This window comes from Triturus cristatus, chromosome 8, assembly GCF_964204655.1.
Source record: "Triturus cristatus chromosome 8, aTriCri1.1, whole genome shotgun sequence".
Classification (NCBI taxonomy): Eukaryota; Metazoa; Chordata; class Amphibia; order Caudata; family Salamandridae; genus Triturus; species Triturus cristatus.
The window spans coordinates 1,626,272,089-1,626,289,065 of NC_140591.1; the positions used below are offsets into that span (position 1 = coordinate 1,626,272,089).

At 44.6% G+C, this 16,977-nt stretch overlaps 1 protein-coding gene across 1 annotated transcript in view; it reads left to right on the forward strand.

The window, feature by feature from the left end:
* LOC146808453 (transient receptor potential cation channel subfamily M member 2-like) overlaps positions 1-16,977 on the forward strand; it is a 2,757,229-nt gene that overhangs the window by 2,324,665 nt on the left and 415,587 nt on the right. Inside the window, exon 26 of the mRNA XM_085623562.1 lies at positions 8,659-8,810. Coding sequence (XP_085479688.1) covers positions 8,659-8,810 — 152 coding nt within the window. The remainder of the gene's footprint in view (positions 1-8,658; positions 8,811-16,977) is intronic.

Genomic DNA, 16,977 nt, shown 5'->3' on the forward strand with positions numbered 1-16,977 from the left:
ATGTCGGGGACGTTATGGGGGAAGAGTACAGCCCCCATACTCTAAATAACCTAGGTAGCCACGTCTCTCTCCAGATATGTCATCCCACGACCGTTCCTCACTCCGTGAGTGGTGAATTCCACTCCACCAAGTAGCGCAATAGAGCAGCTTGGTAGTACGAGTCACATTGGTTATAGCGAGACCTCCGTCCTGCTTTGAACTTTGCAGAAGTTGTTTCTGCAATCTAGGTTTTACAGTCCCCCAGATAAAGCGATCAATCTCCCTTTGGAGCTTAAGAAGCGAGCCGAGAGGTGGCTGTAGCGGTAGCGTCTGAAAAATATAAAGAGCTCTAGGAAGGATGTACATTTTTACCGCGGCAAGTCTGGCAAACCACGACAGCGGGAGTCGCTGCCATTGGAACAGATCCTTGCGAATAAGTGCAAGCAGCTTGGCATAGTTAGACTCAGCGGTCTTTGCCCGAATCCTACTAAGCACCAAGCCTAAATAAGGTAAGTCTTCTGTAACCCATTCCAAATCTAACTGGGAACGCAAAGCACCCTCCGTATGTATGAGATTCAAGATTTGCAAATTAACCCGGAAACCTAAGATCCGTCTGAAAGTTGAAGGTCCACCACGATAGAAGGGAGTGAGGTCATTGGGTGAGTAATGGAGAAAATGGCGTCGTCAGCATAAAGACTAATCAAATGCTGTTCGGCTCCAAAAGTAATGCCCTTAGCCCTGGGCAAAGGGCTCCATATAGAGGGCGTACAAGAGGGGTGAGAGAGGACACCTGTATCTTGTGCCCCGGCCAATGTGGAAGTCGGTGGCTCTGACCCCATTTACTCTAACAGAAGCACGATCCAGCTTCGAAAGTGTGTTACCATGCCAAAATGTTTAAGAGCTGCAAACCAATAGGGCCAGTGTACCCTGTAAAAAGCTTTCTCCGCATCTACTGCAAAGGCGTTTGGTGTTGTCGCCACACTGTCGGCCTGGAATAAATCCTGCTTGATCTGGATCTACAAGGCCACGCATTAGGGAATTGAGGCCCTGAACTAAAATACTAACAAACAACTTTGCATCTATATTCAATAGATAAATCGGGCGATATGAGCTACAGAGTTTTTGGTCCTTCCCCGGCTTTAGTATGACTGTAATCGAGGCTTGAGCATCATTTCGGTAAGCGAGCCCATCCCATCGAAGGAGTTGAAAAGGCAGTTAAGAATTGGGACTAGCTCCGGACAGAAGAGCTTATAAAAGGCTGCACTGTACCCATCCGGTCCGGGCGCTTTCATGGGTTTCAGGCGCGCTATTGCAGAGATAACTTCATCAGTGCGAATAGACTCATCAAGAGCAGCAGCATCGCCAGTAGGAATGGGGGTAAACGCAGTCGTATCTAAGAAGGCCTGTGGATCCAAAGTGATCTAAGTGTCGCTTGCTTACAGTTCCGAGTAGTAAATTCGAATAGTATCTGCGATTCCAGTGGCTTCGGTGACATCTGCATCCACATCACGACAGATCGCTTTAACCGCTTGCGCATATTGTTTAGTAAGGAGACAGTGGGCTGCATTTTAAGAGACATAGTGGTTATGGTCTGAGTTTCTTTCAGTAGATCCCTTGAGTAACCACTCTGCCCTGCCTCTGAATCAGGTTGAGAAATAGTTCACACACATTCAATAAGTCTTGGGTCAATTATCAACCTTACAATTGTATCTACTTTACAATAAAGATACCATCATGTTTTAGTAATTGGTTCCCTCTCTTTGAAAGCACAACATTGGCCTAAGGCATGTTCTTCAATTTTTACACTGTATTTTTCTTCTTTGATTTCTTTTTGTTTTTCGTTGTAAATTAAATTTTATTTAGGTACCTGTGAAGTAGATGAAAATAATTAATATATGTAGTGAGTTAGATGTTATGCTGTAAGTTATTTGTTTAATATTTGATATATTTTGCTTAATACACTTTAATGTGATGGTTACCTTTTTATCATTTTCAATATGGTGTTCTCCTATTGTATTTTTCTTCAAAGGTAGAAATTCTTTGCAAAGCCTATTTGTTTCTGCAAATATATTTATAATGTTTTTAAAAATACCTTATTTATGTCAACAATTTTGCTTTCTTCATTCTATTACCCTGCAAATTTCAAAGTTTTGTTTGTTTTCCTGAGATAAACAAAAACTAATTTTAAATAATTATTAGATCTCACATTTATTTATATACCTCTATTTATTTAATGTTTTGTGGAAATTATTTTCCTTAGGATGTACAGAAACATTTCTCTTTAGAGTTTAGTCTAAATTGAACAGAATAACAACAGGCATTGGCATAGCCAATAGGTCTCGCCTTTGGGACCTTATAAGTGTTTAACCATGCAACAGTTGATGTTGTTGCAGGAAGGATATTGTGCTGCATAACTAATACTTATAAGGCCCCAAAAGCGAGACCTATTGGCTATGCCAATGCTTGTTTATACACCTTTTGAACCCAAAAGAAGACTGGACAGGGCTCAAGTTCTTGTTACAGCTTTCAGGAATGCGTCGGACAAACTACTGGCCAGAATTGCTCACTTAATTGTTGAAGTAGGGAAAAATGAACATGTGACTAACAATAACAAGGTAGGAAATTGGTTTCCTGACAATGGTGTTGAAACTTTGGCAAGTAGGGTAAGAACCGTCTGAGCATTTTTAAATTGTAGTTTAAATGTATTTTTAAAATTGTTTTTGAAAAATTAACAAGTACAACCTGGGCAAAAGAAAGTTGCATGTCATTATAAACTACTGCGACAGGATATGCATAGTCACAACTCACAGCATTACAGTTCTTCTTTAAATAGGCTTTTTCAACGGTCTTTCAAGTATCAAGCAGCATACCACAATTGCTGGCAACCCTCCGCCAGACACTGCAATTTTGGGAGGAATAAAAGTACAACATCCGAGTATTTCATGCCCACATGTCCACTGCTCTGAAACGGATTGTTGTCCCTATGGTGGTATGTGGATGGTTGAATGTCCTTACTTGTTGAACATTTTGCTTTTGGTTAATTGGTTGAATAGTCACTAACACTCTAGACCTGCAGCGTGGTACAGGCTTTTTAAACTCTATAGTAAAATGGAGGTATTTTGTCAGATAAGTGGAGATGGGTTTTTGGGGAGCAGCAAGGAAGTAGCAGCGGCTTGATGACTGCTGGTTGCGTCCGTGCTCAGTACCCACGTTTTATTTATGAAGTATTCTCCCCTCTTCTGTAGAAGGGAATATTTGTGGGATGGGAGGGTTTTATGTCACTCATATTTGGGATTTTCAATGTGGGTGGAGGAAGGGGATAGCTGGAAAGGGTTTCTTTTTGGATTGTGGTACTATATGCTTACACACAGGCATACCTCATGATATTACATTGCCTTTGAGGGGGAGGAGTAGCCACTCAATAGAAATAACATGCAGTAGGCCTGTAACTGGCGCTTTACTTTTAACATTAAAAGTAAAGCGCGAGTGCCGTGATTATAGTAAAAGTAAAGAAATAGATGTTTTTTCTATTTCTTTACTTTTGCTATAATCGCGGCACCCGTGCTTTACTTTTAATGTTCAAAGTAAAGCGCAGGTGCCGTGATTATAGCAAAAGTAAAAAAAAAATGTTTTTTTCTATTTCTTTACTTTTGCGAAAGTGAAAGTCCTCACAGTCCTAATGACCCGTGAAAGACAGCTGGCGGCTGGCTGCGCGCGTGAACGCCAGCGCTAGGCCAGCGCTAGGCCAGCCAGCAGCACTTTGAAAACTCGCCTACTGAATGTCTCTCCGAGCAGCGCATGCGCGCTGACTCAGCGAGACCTAAAAAGTAGGTGTATAATGTGTTGACTTTAATACTATTTTAAATCTGTACTGTTTATTATTTATACAGTTTTCATTTATATGTATGCTTTCCTGAGTAGTGTGGTAGAGGACGCTTGTAAGCTCTCACTCTTTAGTCACCCATCCTGTCACCTCTAGGGTTGCCTGACAAGTGCCACAAAATGTATGTTTTTGTACTTTGAACTGCTATTATTTTAAATATATGGTTCGGAATGTACATTGTTAACCTATCAATACATGACTTTATTTATTGCTGCTTAAATAGAGTTTTGACCTTCATTTGTGTGAAACTGTGGGGACCATGTTTGCTGGGGACAAATTGTGCACATTGATTAAATATATTGTTCATGTATTATTTGTGTTTGTATCACATATTTTAACAATACATTATGTTTTCATAAACAGTGTTTTTAACCTGCTTTGTTATAAAAACACCAACCTGTTGTAAAGACATGCGTCGTAGGTGTCTATTACACAGATGTACAGTACTATGCATGGTAAAAAAACAAATTTAAAGAAGCAGTATGTAATCTCAATTTTGGTAACAACTGATATGATTGGACATCCTTTGTGACATTGGTAAGGGAGAGGGGCCTGTAGCAGTGACATGGATGTATCCGATGTCTGCCCGCTGTAATTTGCTTAATGGATCCTGGCATAGTGGAGATACTGGAGCAGAGCATTCCTCTACTTGGCATACATATAAGGCTTGGTATAATGAGGATAATGACACTAAATGCATTTATAATTGCTAAAAGTAGAAATGTGATATTGATTGAACTTAGCATACAGGGCCGGACTGGGAACCCAAAGCAGCCCTGGGGGAAGTGGGAGGCAAGCGTGATGAGGAAAAGACATCCTGATAAAGCAGAGGAATCTTGCACTGAGTAAGTGTAGAGAATATGGGATAGCAATACTACAGTAGATCAATGTGGAGTGAAGTGTTATGGAGAGCGGTCCTGCTGGAGGTAATGTAGAGAAGACGAGTGATGAGGCAGAGCCATTCTGCTGGAGGGAGACCTGCAGAATATGAGTTATGAGGCAAAGTGATTGAGCTGAAGGTAGTTTTAGTGAAGAGTTATGAGGTGGAGCGATGATACTGGAGGTAAAATTAGAGAAGAAGAGTGATGAGGTAGACTGATTCTGCTGGAGTTAGACCTAGAGAAGAAGAGTTATGAGGCAGAGTGATCGTACTGAAGGTAGGTTCAGAGAAGAGTTATCTGGCAGAGCGATCACGCTGGAGGTGAAATAAGAGAAGAAGAGTTATGAGGCAGAGTGATTGTGTTGAAGGTAGGTTTATAGAAGAGAGATGAAGCAGAGTGATTCTGCTGGAGTTGGATCTGGAGAAGAAGAGTGATGATTCAGAGTGAAAAGCTGAAGGTAGGTTTGGAGAAGAGTGATGAGCCAGACTGATTCTGCTAGAGTTGGATCTGGAGAAGAAGAGTGATGATTCAGAGTGAAAAGCTGAAGGTAGTATTAGAGAAGAGGGATGAACCAGACTGATTCTGGTAGGTAGGATTAGAGAAGAGTTATAAGGCAGAGCAGCGAACTGTTATGAAACAGGGTGATCATGCTGAAGGTAGGCTTAGAGAAGAGTTATTAGGCGTAGTGATCATGCTGGAGGTAGGAGCAGAGAAGAGTTATGAGGCAGAGTGATCCTGCTGGAAGTTAAGGTGGAATGAAGAGTTATGAATGAGAGTGGTTGCAGACGGCTGGCTTAGCATATGGTGCACACTTATTTAAGTGAAGCACCTTGCACTAATCCAGACAACACTTGTTGTGATTTTAGTGGTCTTAGACAACCATAGAACGCTCTCTAAGTGGTAGCTGTGGAGAGCAGTCCTCAGGCTTAGTCCAGAAGGAGTGTTAAGCAGCTTGTTTTACCAGATCTTATCATGTACTGTAGGTTAAACAAAAAAGAACCACACAGTGTAGTTATAAACATTTTACATTTATCATACACACTCACTATCACATTGGTATATCTCCTACCCGTAGATTTCAACACAATATATCAAAAGGAAACTGGTAAGTAAGCACAAATACACAGTGGTCTCCAGGGGAGACCAAACCATATACTAAGAAAGTGGAATGCGAACTGCGACTCAAATATAGACTTGGATGAGAAGACTTAGAAGAGCTGGGGACCCAAGGAACCACCCGAGGTAAGTACCCAGGAACCCCACGGAGGCTGTGTGCAGAGTGGAAATACAGCCCTTGTACTCAATGCAAGTCAATGGGAAAGTCGCGGTTGCAGTTTGAGAAGAAGGACCCTGAAGAAACCCTGTGGAAGATGGAATGTTGGAGAGTCACCCCACCCGTGGATACCCCAGGAACCAGGATATCTACACCAGGATAGCCGGGTGCATATGTGCGAAGTGACGTCGGAAACTGACGTAGACAACAATGAAGGACTTCATTAAAGATGCCACTGGCGAAGAAAGTGAAAGAGTCCGGTGGAATCCAAGGATGGTTTCTTGAAGAGAAGTACCTGCAAGCAGAGGGGACAGTCTATGCAACCCAGGAGTGACCAGGAAGCACGGAAGACCATGACCAGCGAAAATGGAAGATGTAGGAGAGTTGATGGTGACCTTGTCGCTGCAGCTGTGAGGCCCAGGGGGCTGGTGTCCGGCAGGACCAAAAAGCCTTGGCAGCAGCAACAGATGTGGAAAATGAAGAAGATGCAGTGTCATGACCGGCAAGGTCCAAAGGACTCGCCAAATGCAGCAAAGTCAGAGCAGGCCCGAACAAGCAGGGGAGCCCACTGAAGCCAAAGAACACCCTCAAGAGGACCCACAGGCAGAAGGCACAGGAGTCGCAAAAGGACCTCAAGCAGCTCACAAAGGATGCAGGCCCACGGTGCAGACGATGCAGTGAGGACGAAGATAGAAAGAGATGCTGCAGGCTGGAGCTTCTTGTAGCCCGATCATCTCTGGAGGACAGAGTCAGCAAGCCTTGGCAACGGCATGTCTACGCGATGCACAGGGGTTCTGCTCTAGCGGTTCCGATGAGGGATACTGGCACAAACCTCGGTGAGAAGACCGCGCAGGCCTTGAGGGAGTTGCAGAAGTACCAGCTGTGTTGCTGAACCTTTCAGAGTCCGTGGGAGCTCAGGAGCAGCAGCAGGCAGCTTTGTTGTGGTGCCTGCAGACTCCTTAACTCCAACGGATATTACACCGGGTGTCTTTGATGCGCACGGGCCTGGAGAAGAACCTGAATGAAGCACAGGCACAGATGACGCAGAAGACTGGCTGGACGACGAGACCAGGAGCAGCAGGAGTCTTCCTTGATGTAGTCTTGGTTCCCAAAGTGAAGTCCAGCGAAGTCCAAAGTTCCCAGACGGTTGAAGTGGAAGTGGTTTCGATCTGAATCTTGTCCCACGACAAATCTAAAGAGCCACCCACAGGTAGCCCTTTAGTACCCTAGGGAAAGGGTTGGGATGATTCAGGGATCCCTCCCAGAGAAGGGGCTGGACAAAGGGGAGGATACTCCCATGTCCTTTGTCCAGTTTCGCGCAAACGGCTTCCTGAACCGATTCCAACTGGATTGTGCAAGGAGGGCACCAAATGTGTACTTCAAAGCATTGTGGTGGCCCTGGTGAGCGCTCCCACCCAAGCCCAATACACTAAGTCCTGTCTGGGAGGTGGTTACACCTCCCTGTGACAGGAAACCTATTTTTCTACCTTCCCCTGCTCGAGCCTGTCTCAGCAGCAGAAGGGCAGCATCGTGTCTGTGGTCTAGCTTGCTGTTAGACCCTGAAAGGCTGGTACCGTAATACAGGGGGGCACCCTAGGGGAGCCCCCCAGTACATGGGTTCCTACATCCAACACTGGAATCGGTTTTGGGGTAGGATTGCAATGTTTGATACCAAACATGACTGGTTTCAGTGCAGCCAATATATAGTTAGACATCTCGTAATTGACTTGATGTCCACTATATGTATTAAATGGCTGACCATCCTAGTGTCCCGCTCATGCAGGGCACCCTCACACTTATAACCTAGCATCCTGCCTTCAGGATTGAAAAGCCTGCCTTAGGGGTGACTTATAGGTTTTTAAGTGCAGTGACCTCAGATATAAGGAAACGTATATCTGTGGTGAGTTGTGCTAGCACCAGCTCACACAGGCTACAATGGCAGGCCCGTAGTCACAGTTTGAGTGGTCTCTCATGTGTGGCATAAAACATGTTGCAGCCCATGGGAGACCCCAGGTGTACCTATGCATTATGTACCTTAGTACCATATACTAGGGTCTTAGAAGGGTACAGCATTAGCCAATTGGGAAGGTTACAAAGTACTAACCATGGTCAAATTTAGGGGCAGAGCACAGTGACTGGGGTCCTTATTAACGGGATCCCAGTTAGACTAGTGAGAAAATAGAATGACACCAGCAAAAAAGTGAGGTAACCATGAAAGCAGATCCTACTTTCCTACAGTGGTGCTTCAGTATTTGAAAATAGAGAAGAAGAGTTATGAGGAAGAGCAATCCTGCTTGGGGGTAGCATGGAATAAGGAGTTATGTAGGAGAGCGATCCTACTGGAGGTAGGCATAGAGAAGAAGAGTTATGAGTCAGAGCTAACCTGCTGAAGGTAGGTAAAGAGAAGATTTAAATGGGAGAGCAATCCTGCTGAATGTTTATGTGAAAGTAAGAGTTACGAGGCCGAGTAATCTCACAGGATGTAAGTCTGGAGAATAAGTGTTATGAGACAGTGATCCTGCTGGATGTAGGTGTAGAACGGGTTTCATGCGACAGCTATTCCACACTGGTCAGACACATTTATGTAACCTGACTTGCTGCACTGTTCTGCAATACCTACAGCTGTTTCTATCTGTTCCCAGAGACTACAAAGTCACATGAAGAAGAGAAGGATGGTTCTGCTGAAAATCTTGATAGCCTTAGATATGTGTATCATGTGTCCGCCCGAGATATGCTGTATCCCGACTCTACCATTAAGCGCTTTCCTGTGCCCGATGAAATGGTTCCATGGCAGGTAAGGTTAAAGCCATTCCTAAAGCAGTTTTAGTTAAATGGATACATATGGAAATGTGTTTTTGTTAAACTGTTTTTAAGCAATCCCAAGACAAGGAAGAAACAAAAAGGACTGGCAATTGTGTAGTGGATTATTATGGATACCTTGGCCAAGGGACTGATTATGGGCTCAAAAACATTTGAAGACTCGTAACAAGAATAGTAGTGTTGGTACGTGACTATTTGTACATTATCCATACGAGAACTACAATCATAACACCTTCCTGGTGGACCACTGTCAAGAAAAGCTACTTGTCTTCTGCTTTTTATCTTTAATTTTTCAAATCTGGAAAAACAGTATTAACTCAGTTTGTTTCAATGAAAACCATTGACACGCAAATATAGTATGAGTGAAAAATGTATGAGTCGAATATGTGAATTATAAACTCATTCATTCCTGAGAGGTGGATTATGATCCCTCTGAGTGCTAACTCTCACTCTGGAAAGATCTACCCCGGCCATACACAGCCTTCAGGAAAGGTCAGGAGTAGAACTCTGTATTTTATACCTTGACATTTTTGTCATCTGATTAGTATTTATAGGTATTTTTATTTTATTCTGTGAATTCTGTGAATGAATGTACACTTGTCTTTGGAGGCCTGTAAGATTTCAGTGCTGAAAATATATGAAATGAGCAGGATAGTTCAATCACTATGGATCCACTTTAGCTTCAACAGAGCATCTGTTCTCTATGTTTATTTCCTCAGACTGGCACACTACACAACTATTAGCCCTGCAGCAATTACAGCATGGGGAGCCATTCGAAGGAACACTGCTTCCCTTTTTTCCCCACTTTTAAAGATAATCCAGTGATGGAACCCAATTGATTTCTATTGTTATTTGCTTGTAAAATTGAATGAAGAAACCTGTCACCTTAATCGTAAGTGCTGTGCTATATGTCTCCCTTATAAAGTAACCTCTGGTACTACCAAGAAAGGCTTATGTGTGGAACTTCACACACAAGTCTGGTTACTGACCTCCTGTCAGAGAAGTCTTAAGGTGTACTTCATTCATTAAATATATCACAATTCTTGTGAATAGTTCACTGCTATAGCACTACTGTTATGTGAGCTCAAATGAGTAACGTTAAATGCACAGACGTGCCTTGGTATTCACAAAGTCCTAGGGAGCTTTGCCCAAAGTTGAACGTTCAATTCACTCTTTAGGGCAAACTGGGTGTTCTAAAATAGACAGCACTTTAAATGGGCAGGTACAGAATACCTGCACTTCTCAGCAAAGGTTCAATAGTTTTAATTGAAGAGCCCCAGCACTTCACTAAAGCAAACAGGTACACTGGTAGAGGGAACTTCTGTGTTTCCATTTCAAGCACTGATGATGGATAGCTCGTTTCTTTTTGTAAATCAGTCTTGGAAGTAATTTTTGATTTAGTAATTTTGAAACTGTACCTCCTCAATTTCGGCAAGGGGCACTGATTGGTTTTAGACATAGATTGCAAGGCTCTAAAGTTTGGAATGTCACCAATTTTATATAATATATCACAAGTGTAACTTTTCAGTGCCCTAACACATATCCAGAGCCGTCCAGTTTTTTTCTGCATTTTTGTCATTTTATAGGCTTATTTCCCCTTCACAGGTTTGAATGGGTTGAAGCCCTACGCCAAATTGGTGTCATGATGAATATCTTTGGTGTTCACTAAAGCTCAGAAATCATCTATTAATTTTTTTATTGGCATGTATTACTTGATCTGATCAAGGAAATTCTCTGTGATAGTACTCCGATAATCTGCTCTTGGACAATCGTGGGTGGTGGTTGGTTGATAGTTTCTGTCTCTTCAAGGTAGTAAAGGGATAAGGCATCCACTCTTTTGTTATCACTACCAGGGCAATAGGTGATATCTGATAGAGACATCTAGCTGCAGATTCCTTCCCTTTGAACTTGCAGGCGTCAGGCTGGATGTGAAAGATGTTTGATAGTAGTACCCCAACGCGCCGGTAGGTGGCATTGGTGGACTTTACGTGACATCATAGTCGTCGTGTCCGTCATCGTTGTGACGTCTGCATCGTCAATATAACAACCACTGCGGTGTGCTGACGTCAGTTCTTTTCTTTCCGTGCCAGTCAGTGCCGATCCGTTGAGGAGAGCTACCACTGTCACATTTTGACTGAGTTTTTTCAACCTTTTTTCAACTCCTTTTAGTGTGTTAGGATGTCCAGTAGGAAGACTTCTGGATTCAAGCCTTGCGGCGCCAGACACCATGCTATGTTGGTAACGGACCCCCACCTCGTGTGTCTCTGGTGACAGACTTAAGTTAGGATTTTGTCTTAAGTTTGTCTTAAGGCTGTCTTAAGTCAGTCTTAAGTCTGTCTTAAGTTTGTCTTAAGACAAACTTAAGACAAATCCGAACTTCTGTGAATACAAAAAGTAGTAAGTTTAGGATTTTGTCTTAAGTTAGTTCTGTGAATCGGTCCCACTGTGTTGTGCTCCGATTGCCAGACCATGGCGCCAAAGACTTTGAGTGAGCAGTCTCTGAAGTTGCTTGCGGCCTGGCATGCACCGCGGAGGTCGTGTTGTCGATCTCGCTCTTAGTCCAGGTCGAGAGGAAGGTCCGAGCATCGCTCCAGGAGCTCGAAGTCCTCTTCGTTGAAGTCGTCAGGTAAGAGGCACCACAAGAAGCACAAAAAGTCAATGCATGCTTTGTTTTTGCTCTGTCCACCACGTGGCGAGACAGAGGAGCCCCTGCGTTCCAGGCCCTGTTTCAGCAGAGCACCATCTGGGTTGACTCCGCGTAACCCTCCCTTTCTGGGTACAGGAACGCCCCCCGGCCAACTTAAGGAATTTTACGACTCCATATGTGCCATTTTTGAGCAGCCTGACCCTGCCGGCACACCTTTCGGCCCCTCAGGCCCAAGTGACGGAGATTCCGTGGGTCCGGCGCCTTCAGCTCTGGTCCTGGCACCTTGGCCTCCTCTCGAACGGTTCCCAGGTCCGGACCGGCGCTGGTCGCACCTCCACTATGACTTCCCCTGGCGCTGCGTCCGATGCCGAGGTCTCCGGCACGGCCAGCACCCGCCGGTGGTGCCTACCCCATCATCATTCTGTACAATACAGAGCCGGTCTAGCATCCACCGATGCCGAGGCTGGCGCCGACAGAGCCGTACAGCTTCATACCCTCTAACCAGCCCCTTTCTGAAGGTTTAGGGTTGGATGAAGACGATTGGGAGTGGCCGCAGGATCCCTTAGAAATTCCACAGCCCTATGCACCACCATAGCAAACGACGCCCCCTCCCCCGTAGCCAGGTTTGGGGACACAGTATGTCAGAATCTGGGGAGGTGCCCAGGCCACTGGCATCACCCAGTTCCTCATGTATATGAGGAACTGGGTGATGCCAGTGGCCTGGGCACCTCCCCAGATTCTGGCATACTGTGTCCCCAAACCTGGCTACGGGGGAGGGGGCGTTGTTTGCTATGGTGGTGCATAGGGCTGTGGAGGTCCTGGACCTGCAGCTTCCTACAGTGGCAGTCAAGAAGAATGTCTTTATGGAGGTCGTGCAACCTCTTGTCTCCTCATTGGAACCTTTGCTGTCTTTTAACGAGAGCATAACAGACATTCTTCTGGGCACCTGGTCCAAACCCAGCACAGGGGCTCCTGTGAATAGAATGATTGCCCACCACCATCGCTCTGCACCTGGCGACCCAGTTTTCCTCATTGCCCACCCCACACCCCCAAAGCTTGGTGGTCCAGGCTTCCACTTCCCGTGGCGCGTTCCCTTCCGCTCCTCCTTACAGGGAATTCAAACGGCTGGAGACCTTTGGGAAGAATATTATTCTCTTCAGCCAGGCCTGCATTAAGGTAGGTGAACACCGCATGCCTTTTGGGCTGTTACTCCCATTCTATATGGGATAAGGTTGAGCAGGTGCTGCCTAGGGTCTCAGATGAGGTCCGAATTCTGCTCTCCCAAGCAGTTTCAGACGGGAGAGATGCAGCAAAGTTCGTCATTTGCTGTGGCTTGAATACAACGGACTCGCTGGGTAAAGCAATTTCTTCGACTTTGGCCATCAGGCCTGGCTGAGGATGTCTGGCTTTTAGGGGAATGTCTAGGCAAACCTCATGGACATGCCTTTTGATGGCTCACTCCTCTTTGGAGACAAGGCTGATGCAGCCCTTGAGTGCTTCAAGGATTCAAGGGCTACGACCAAAAACTTGGACCTCAATACTACACCCTGGCCTGCGTCTGCTTTTCGCTCCTTTCGTGGTTATTGTGTGGAAATATGGATTTTTATGATCAGTTATGTCCCCTACCTTGGACCCCAACGGTTTCATGTATAAATCACAAGTACATGTATGTTCCCTCCAGTTCCAGTTATGAAGACGCAAACACATGTGCGTCCACCGTCAACATGTCCTCTTTCAGATCCGCCATGAATGGGCCGGATATTCTATTCCTAAGTATGAAAGGCCACCGGCTTTATATGGTTCATTTATCCCATTTTACAGTCCAGGCGAGTAGGCCCTGATTCTGCCATTAAGCCTTTTCCTGCCTTCTGCCTCTGAAAGCTCCAGTCTGAGCTCGCATCTGTATCCATGAACTTTGTCCTACTCCCTGCGCGGCTAACGGTGCCTGACTCGACCTGTCTGCTTGCCAAAAAACTGTATTTCACCTTCGAGATTATCTGCTCCGCTCCCCATCCAATGCATTCCTGTCTAGTAGTTTAAGTAAACATTCTTCCAGCTACCGAGCAAAGGGCCCGGCTTCTCTGTCTTTATGCAAGTAATTCATAGCCCTGTTACTATGGAAGATTTCTGCCCTCGCATCTAGTGTAGACACTTAGACGCTTGTACACGCACTCACAGTCAGTATAGAATAGACTTTATTCGAGAGACCTTTCCTTTTGGATAACATAGTTCTTTAAACATAGGATGTTAGATATGATTTGGGATTAGGTTGACTTGACCCCCCAGATTTCTGTCTCCACATGTAGAGCTAAATGTCAAGTCCCCTTCATCCCCCTAGTTGCACGTCAATCACACGTCATGCTGCTGCGCGCGCATCTCTGCCAAGTATTTCTGCTGACATTGCGAAATTCTTTCATGGAACCACCCATTAGTGACATCATACCTAAATGACGTTCTTTAGTTACGCATAGTTACACCCATTTTAGTTACGCATGTATGTGTTATCTTTGTTATCAACTGTTACGCCTCCTGCATCTGTTTTCACTATAATGCCTCTGTATAAAAATGATTACCTGTCAATAAAGTTGGTCCTTCACTTCCTGAACCTTCGTGGTGATGGAATATGGAGTCCATCAATTCGAATTGATTTTGGAATAAAGCCCGTTCCGAACCTCTAATACCACGGATTCTGCCTCTTATTTTACTGAGCTATTATTATTAATTTTCCGCATCAAATTAAGTTCCGGTAACTAAATTATTTACCACATATATGGCGCCCGAACAGGGACACTTTCTCATCTCACGCGCCGGAGGTGCGTTGCAGGCCCGGTCTCCTGCCACAGCTGGACGGACAACAACGCGTACCCACAGGATTTCCTGTATCTCCCTCCTGCCGAGCGGGGGTAACTGAGGCTGCGATCAACACCCAGACGAGGCGGTGAGAAGTGCGAAGTATCCCGACCAGAGCCTAGCTGAGAGAGCAAGATCCGAGGTATACAGAGGCCCACCAGTTTCCGAGGTCCCGAAGTTTCGAGTCGAGTCCAGTCCGGTTCAAGTCCAGTTCAGTTCAGTTCCGAGGCCTTCCGTTCCGAGCTACCCGGTGAGTACCATTGTCGGGGAGGCGTTCTGACGTGCACATAAGTTGTGCCGGTCAAGACGGGTTTGGGTACACAAATCCGGTCTGCACTGTTTCAGCAGTGTATCTGTACTGTTTAGCAGTATATCAAGTATGTCTAGTATATAATTCAGAATTACCTAGTTAGTGCCGAGTATTATGCTTAGTGACCAAGTTCCCTAAATGGCCATCATTGTTTGTTCATTAAAATGTTAAATGTTAAATGTTTTAAATACGTTCTGCATATTGTGGTGTGAATGACTGTTCATTATTGTGTTTTGTTGTATTAAACGTGTTCAAAATCAGGTATCAGATCAGTTCTCAATATGCCGCTCTTTTCGAAATTAAGACAGATCAAAACTAGAAAAGGGGTACTCGAAGAAGCTGTTCCCATTCCTCCTAGGGACACTCCAGGGTACTTCATGTATCATAAACATGGCCTAGACGCCATATTATTTCTTGATTTATGGGTAGACTACACCAAGGAATTACCAGAAAGTCAGAGGTGGCCCGCAGCTGGGACCTGGGATGCAGATTGCATCATGAAAGTAGAGGAAGAATTATGGAAAAAGAAAGCTAGACAGTCACAGAAAGATGCCATTGAATTATGGCGTAAAGAATCATATAGACGTACAGAAAAAGCGCTCAGACAGGAAGAGAAAAGTAAGGAGAATTCAAATAAAGTCCGAGAAAATATATTAATTGAAGAAGGTACTCGAGTAAAATCAGAACAAGTAGACAGACAAAGAAATGCCCTTATGAATGGTATGTATCCTCTTCTGGCCGAAGGGTTACCTAAGGCTACTCCGGAGATACCAAAAGACTTGCCACCCCCATTGTTTCCGATAAAAGTACATCCCAAAGGGCATCCCAGAACCGCAGAAGATGTTTTCCTTTCCTCTTATTTAGACGACGCAGCTCCCGAGTATGCTAATACTGCGCCACATAGACCGCCTGCCGAGGGGGTTCAACGCCAAGATCCTCCTCCGTCTGTACCTCCGCAACAACAAACTCCGACACAAGTTCCGGCAAGCACATCTGTTTCTACAACTGTATCCACACCTATGGTTGCTATATCACGTTCAACGAATCCTTTCACATCCAGCACCCCAGGTGGTGCTACAGGAGGTACATCAAACATTTTTTCCACGCCACCCAGAGTAAATAAACTTTCCTTTCAAGAATTAGCCCACCAACGTACGCCCAAACTAGTAACTCCCGACATGCTTAAGGAACTTCTAATAGATTGTAGATATGACCCTGTGCCCGGCAAAGAGGACGAAATGCTGCTGGCATCATTACGTATCCGACGAGCTGCAATATATTTAGGGAGGCTACCAGGAATGACTACACATTTAGAAAATATATATCATTTTGTCCAGTCAGGGCGAGATTCTGAGAGTATTAATAGAGCTATGGAGTACCAGAAAGTGGAGATACAGGGGGAACTGTTACGTTTCCTCATAAATTGTGTGATCAGAAATCAAGACCGACCAGGGGTAAATCCGGAAGAAATGCAAATTCTTACCACATGGAGTCGGAATATATCAGAGGGGAGACATGATAAACGATTAAGTATAGTAGCTATGTGCCGAAAGATCCGCAAAGAAGTAGAACGAATACACGAAGAAAGATTAGCAGTAGACCAGCCTGAACAAACCGAGGAGGAAGAAGAATTAGAACTGCCCACAGGACAGTTAGAAACCATGGCCTATGTAGGTAGAGGAAGATCTTGCAATAATACTAGATGCTTTACTGATCCGATACGTCCGATACGTCCAGATAATAGCAGAAATTTCCAAACCCCTATAATAAATATAAGGTCCCCCGAACATTCGTTCCAAGCCGCTGACAAATTACTCCGAGAACGAAGGGGTTATCATATACTCGATTCTATGGACGAACAAGAATTAGCCAGGTCAGCCGTTCACTGGGTTGATAGTCCCGGAAAATATAGTGATGATACACTAGCGCACACGTTTTTGAACCTCACCCCAGATGAACAGCGTTTAGCTGGTATCTATATGATTCAACAACTCCTTATATTATATAAAAGCCAACACTCCGATCCTGGTCCCTTACCTGATATATTGACTGAATTACTCACGAATAAATCGAGAGGTTCAGGTACTGAGTTAATTAGAGAAATACTAGAATCCAGAAAGCAGTACATTCTTTTTGTATGCCCCGAACATGTCTCACTGCCCATCAAGGAAAGAACGACGTATTACATGGATAGACAGAATCCCTTACGCGAAGTACACCCGATAAAAGGTGAGGACAATCAGTTTAAACGTGTGTTTGTATACACACCCATATCTAAAATAGAACTATTAGAAATGAAGAAAGTGGTACCCAGTCATGACAAAGACCCAGCGG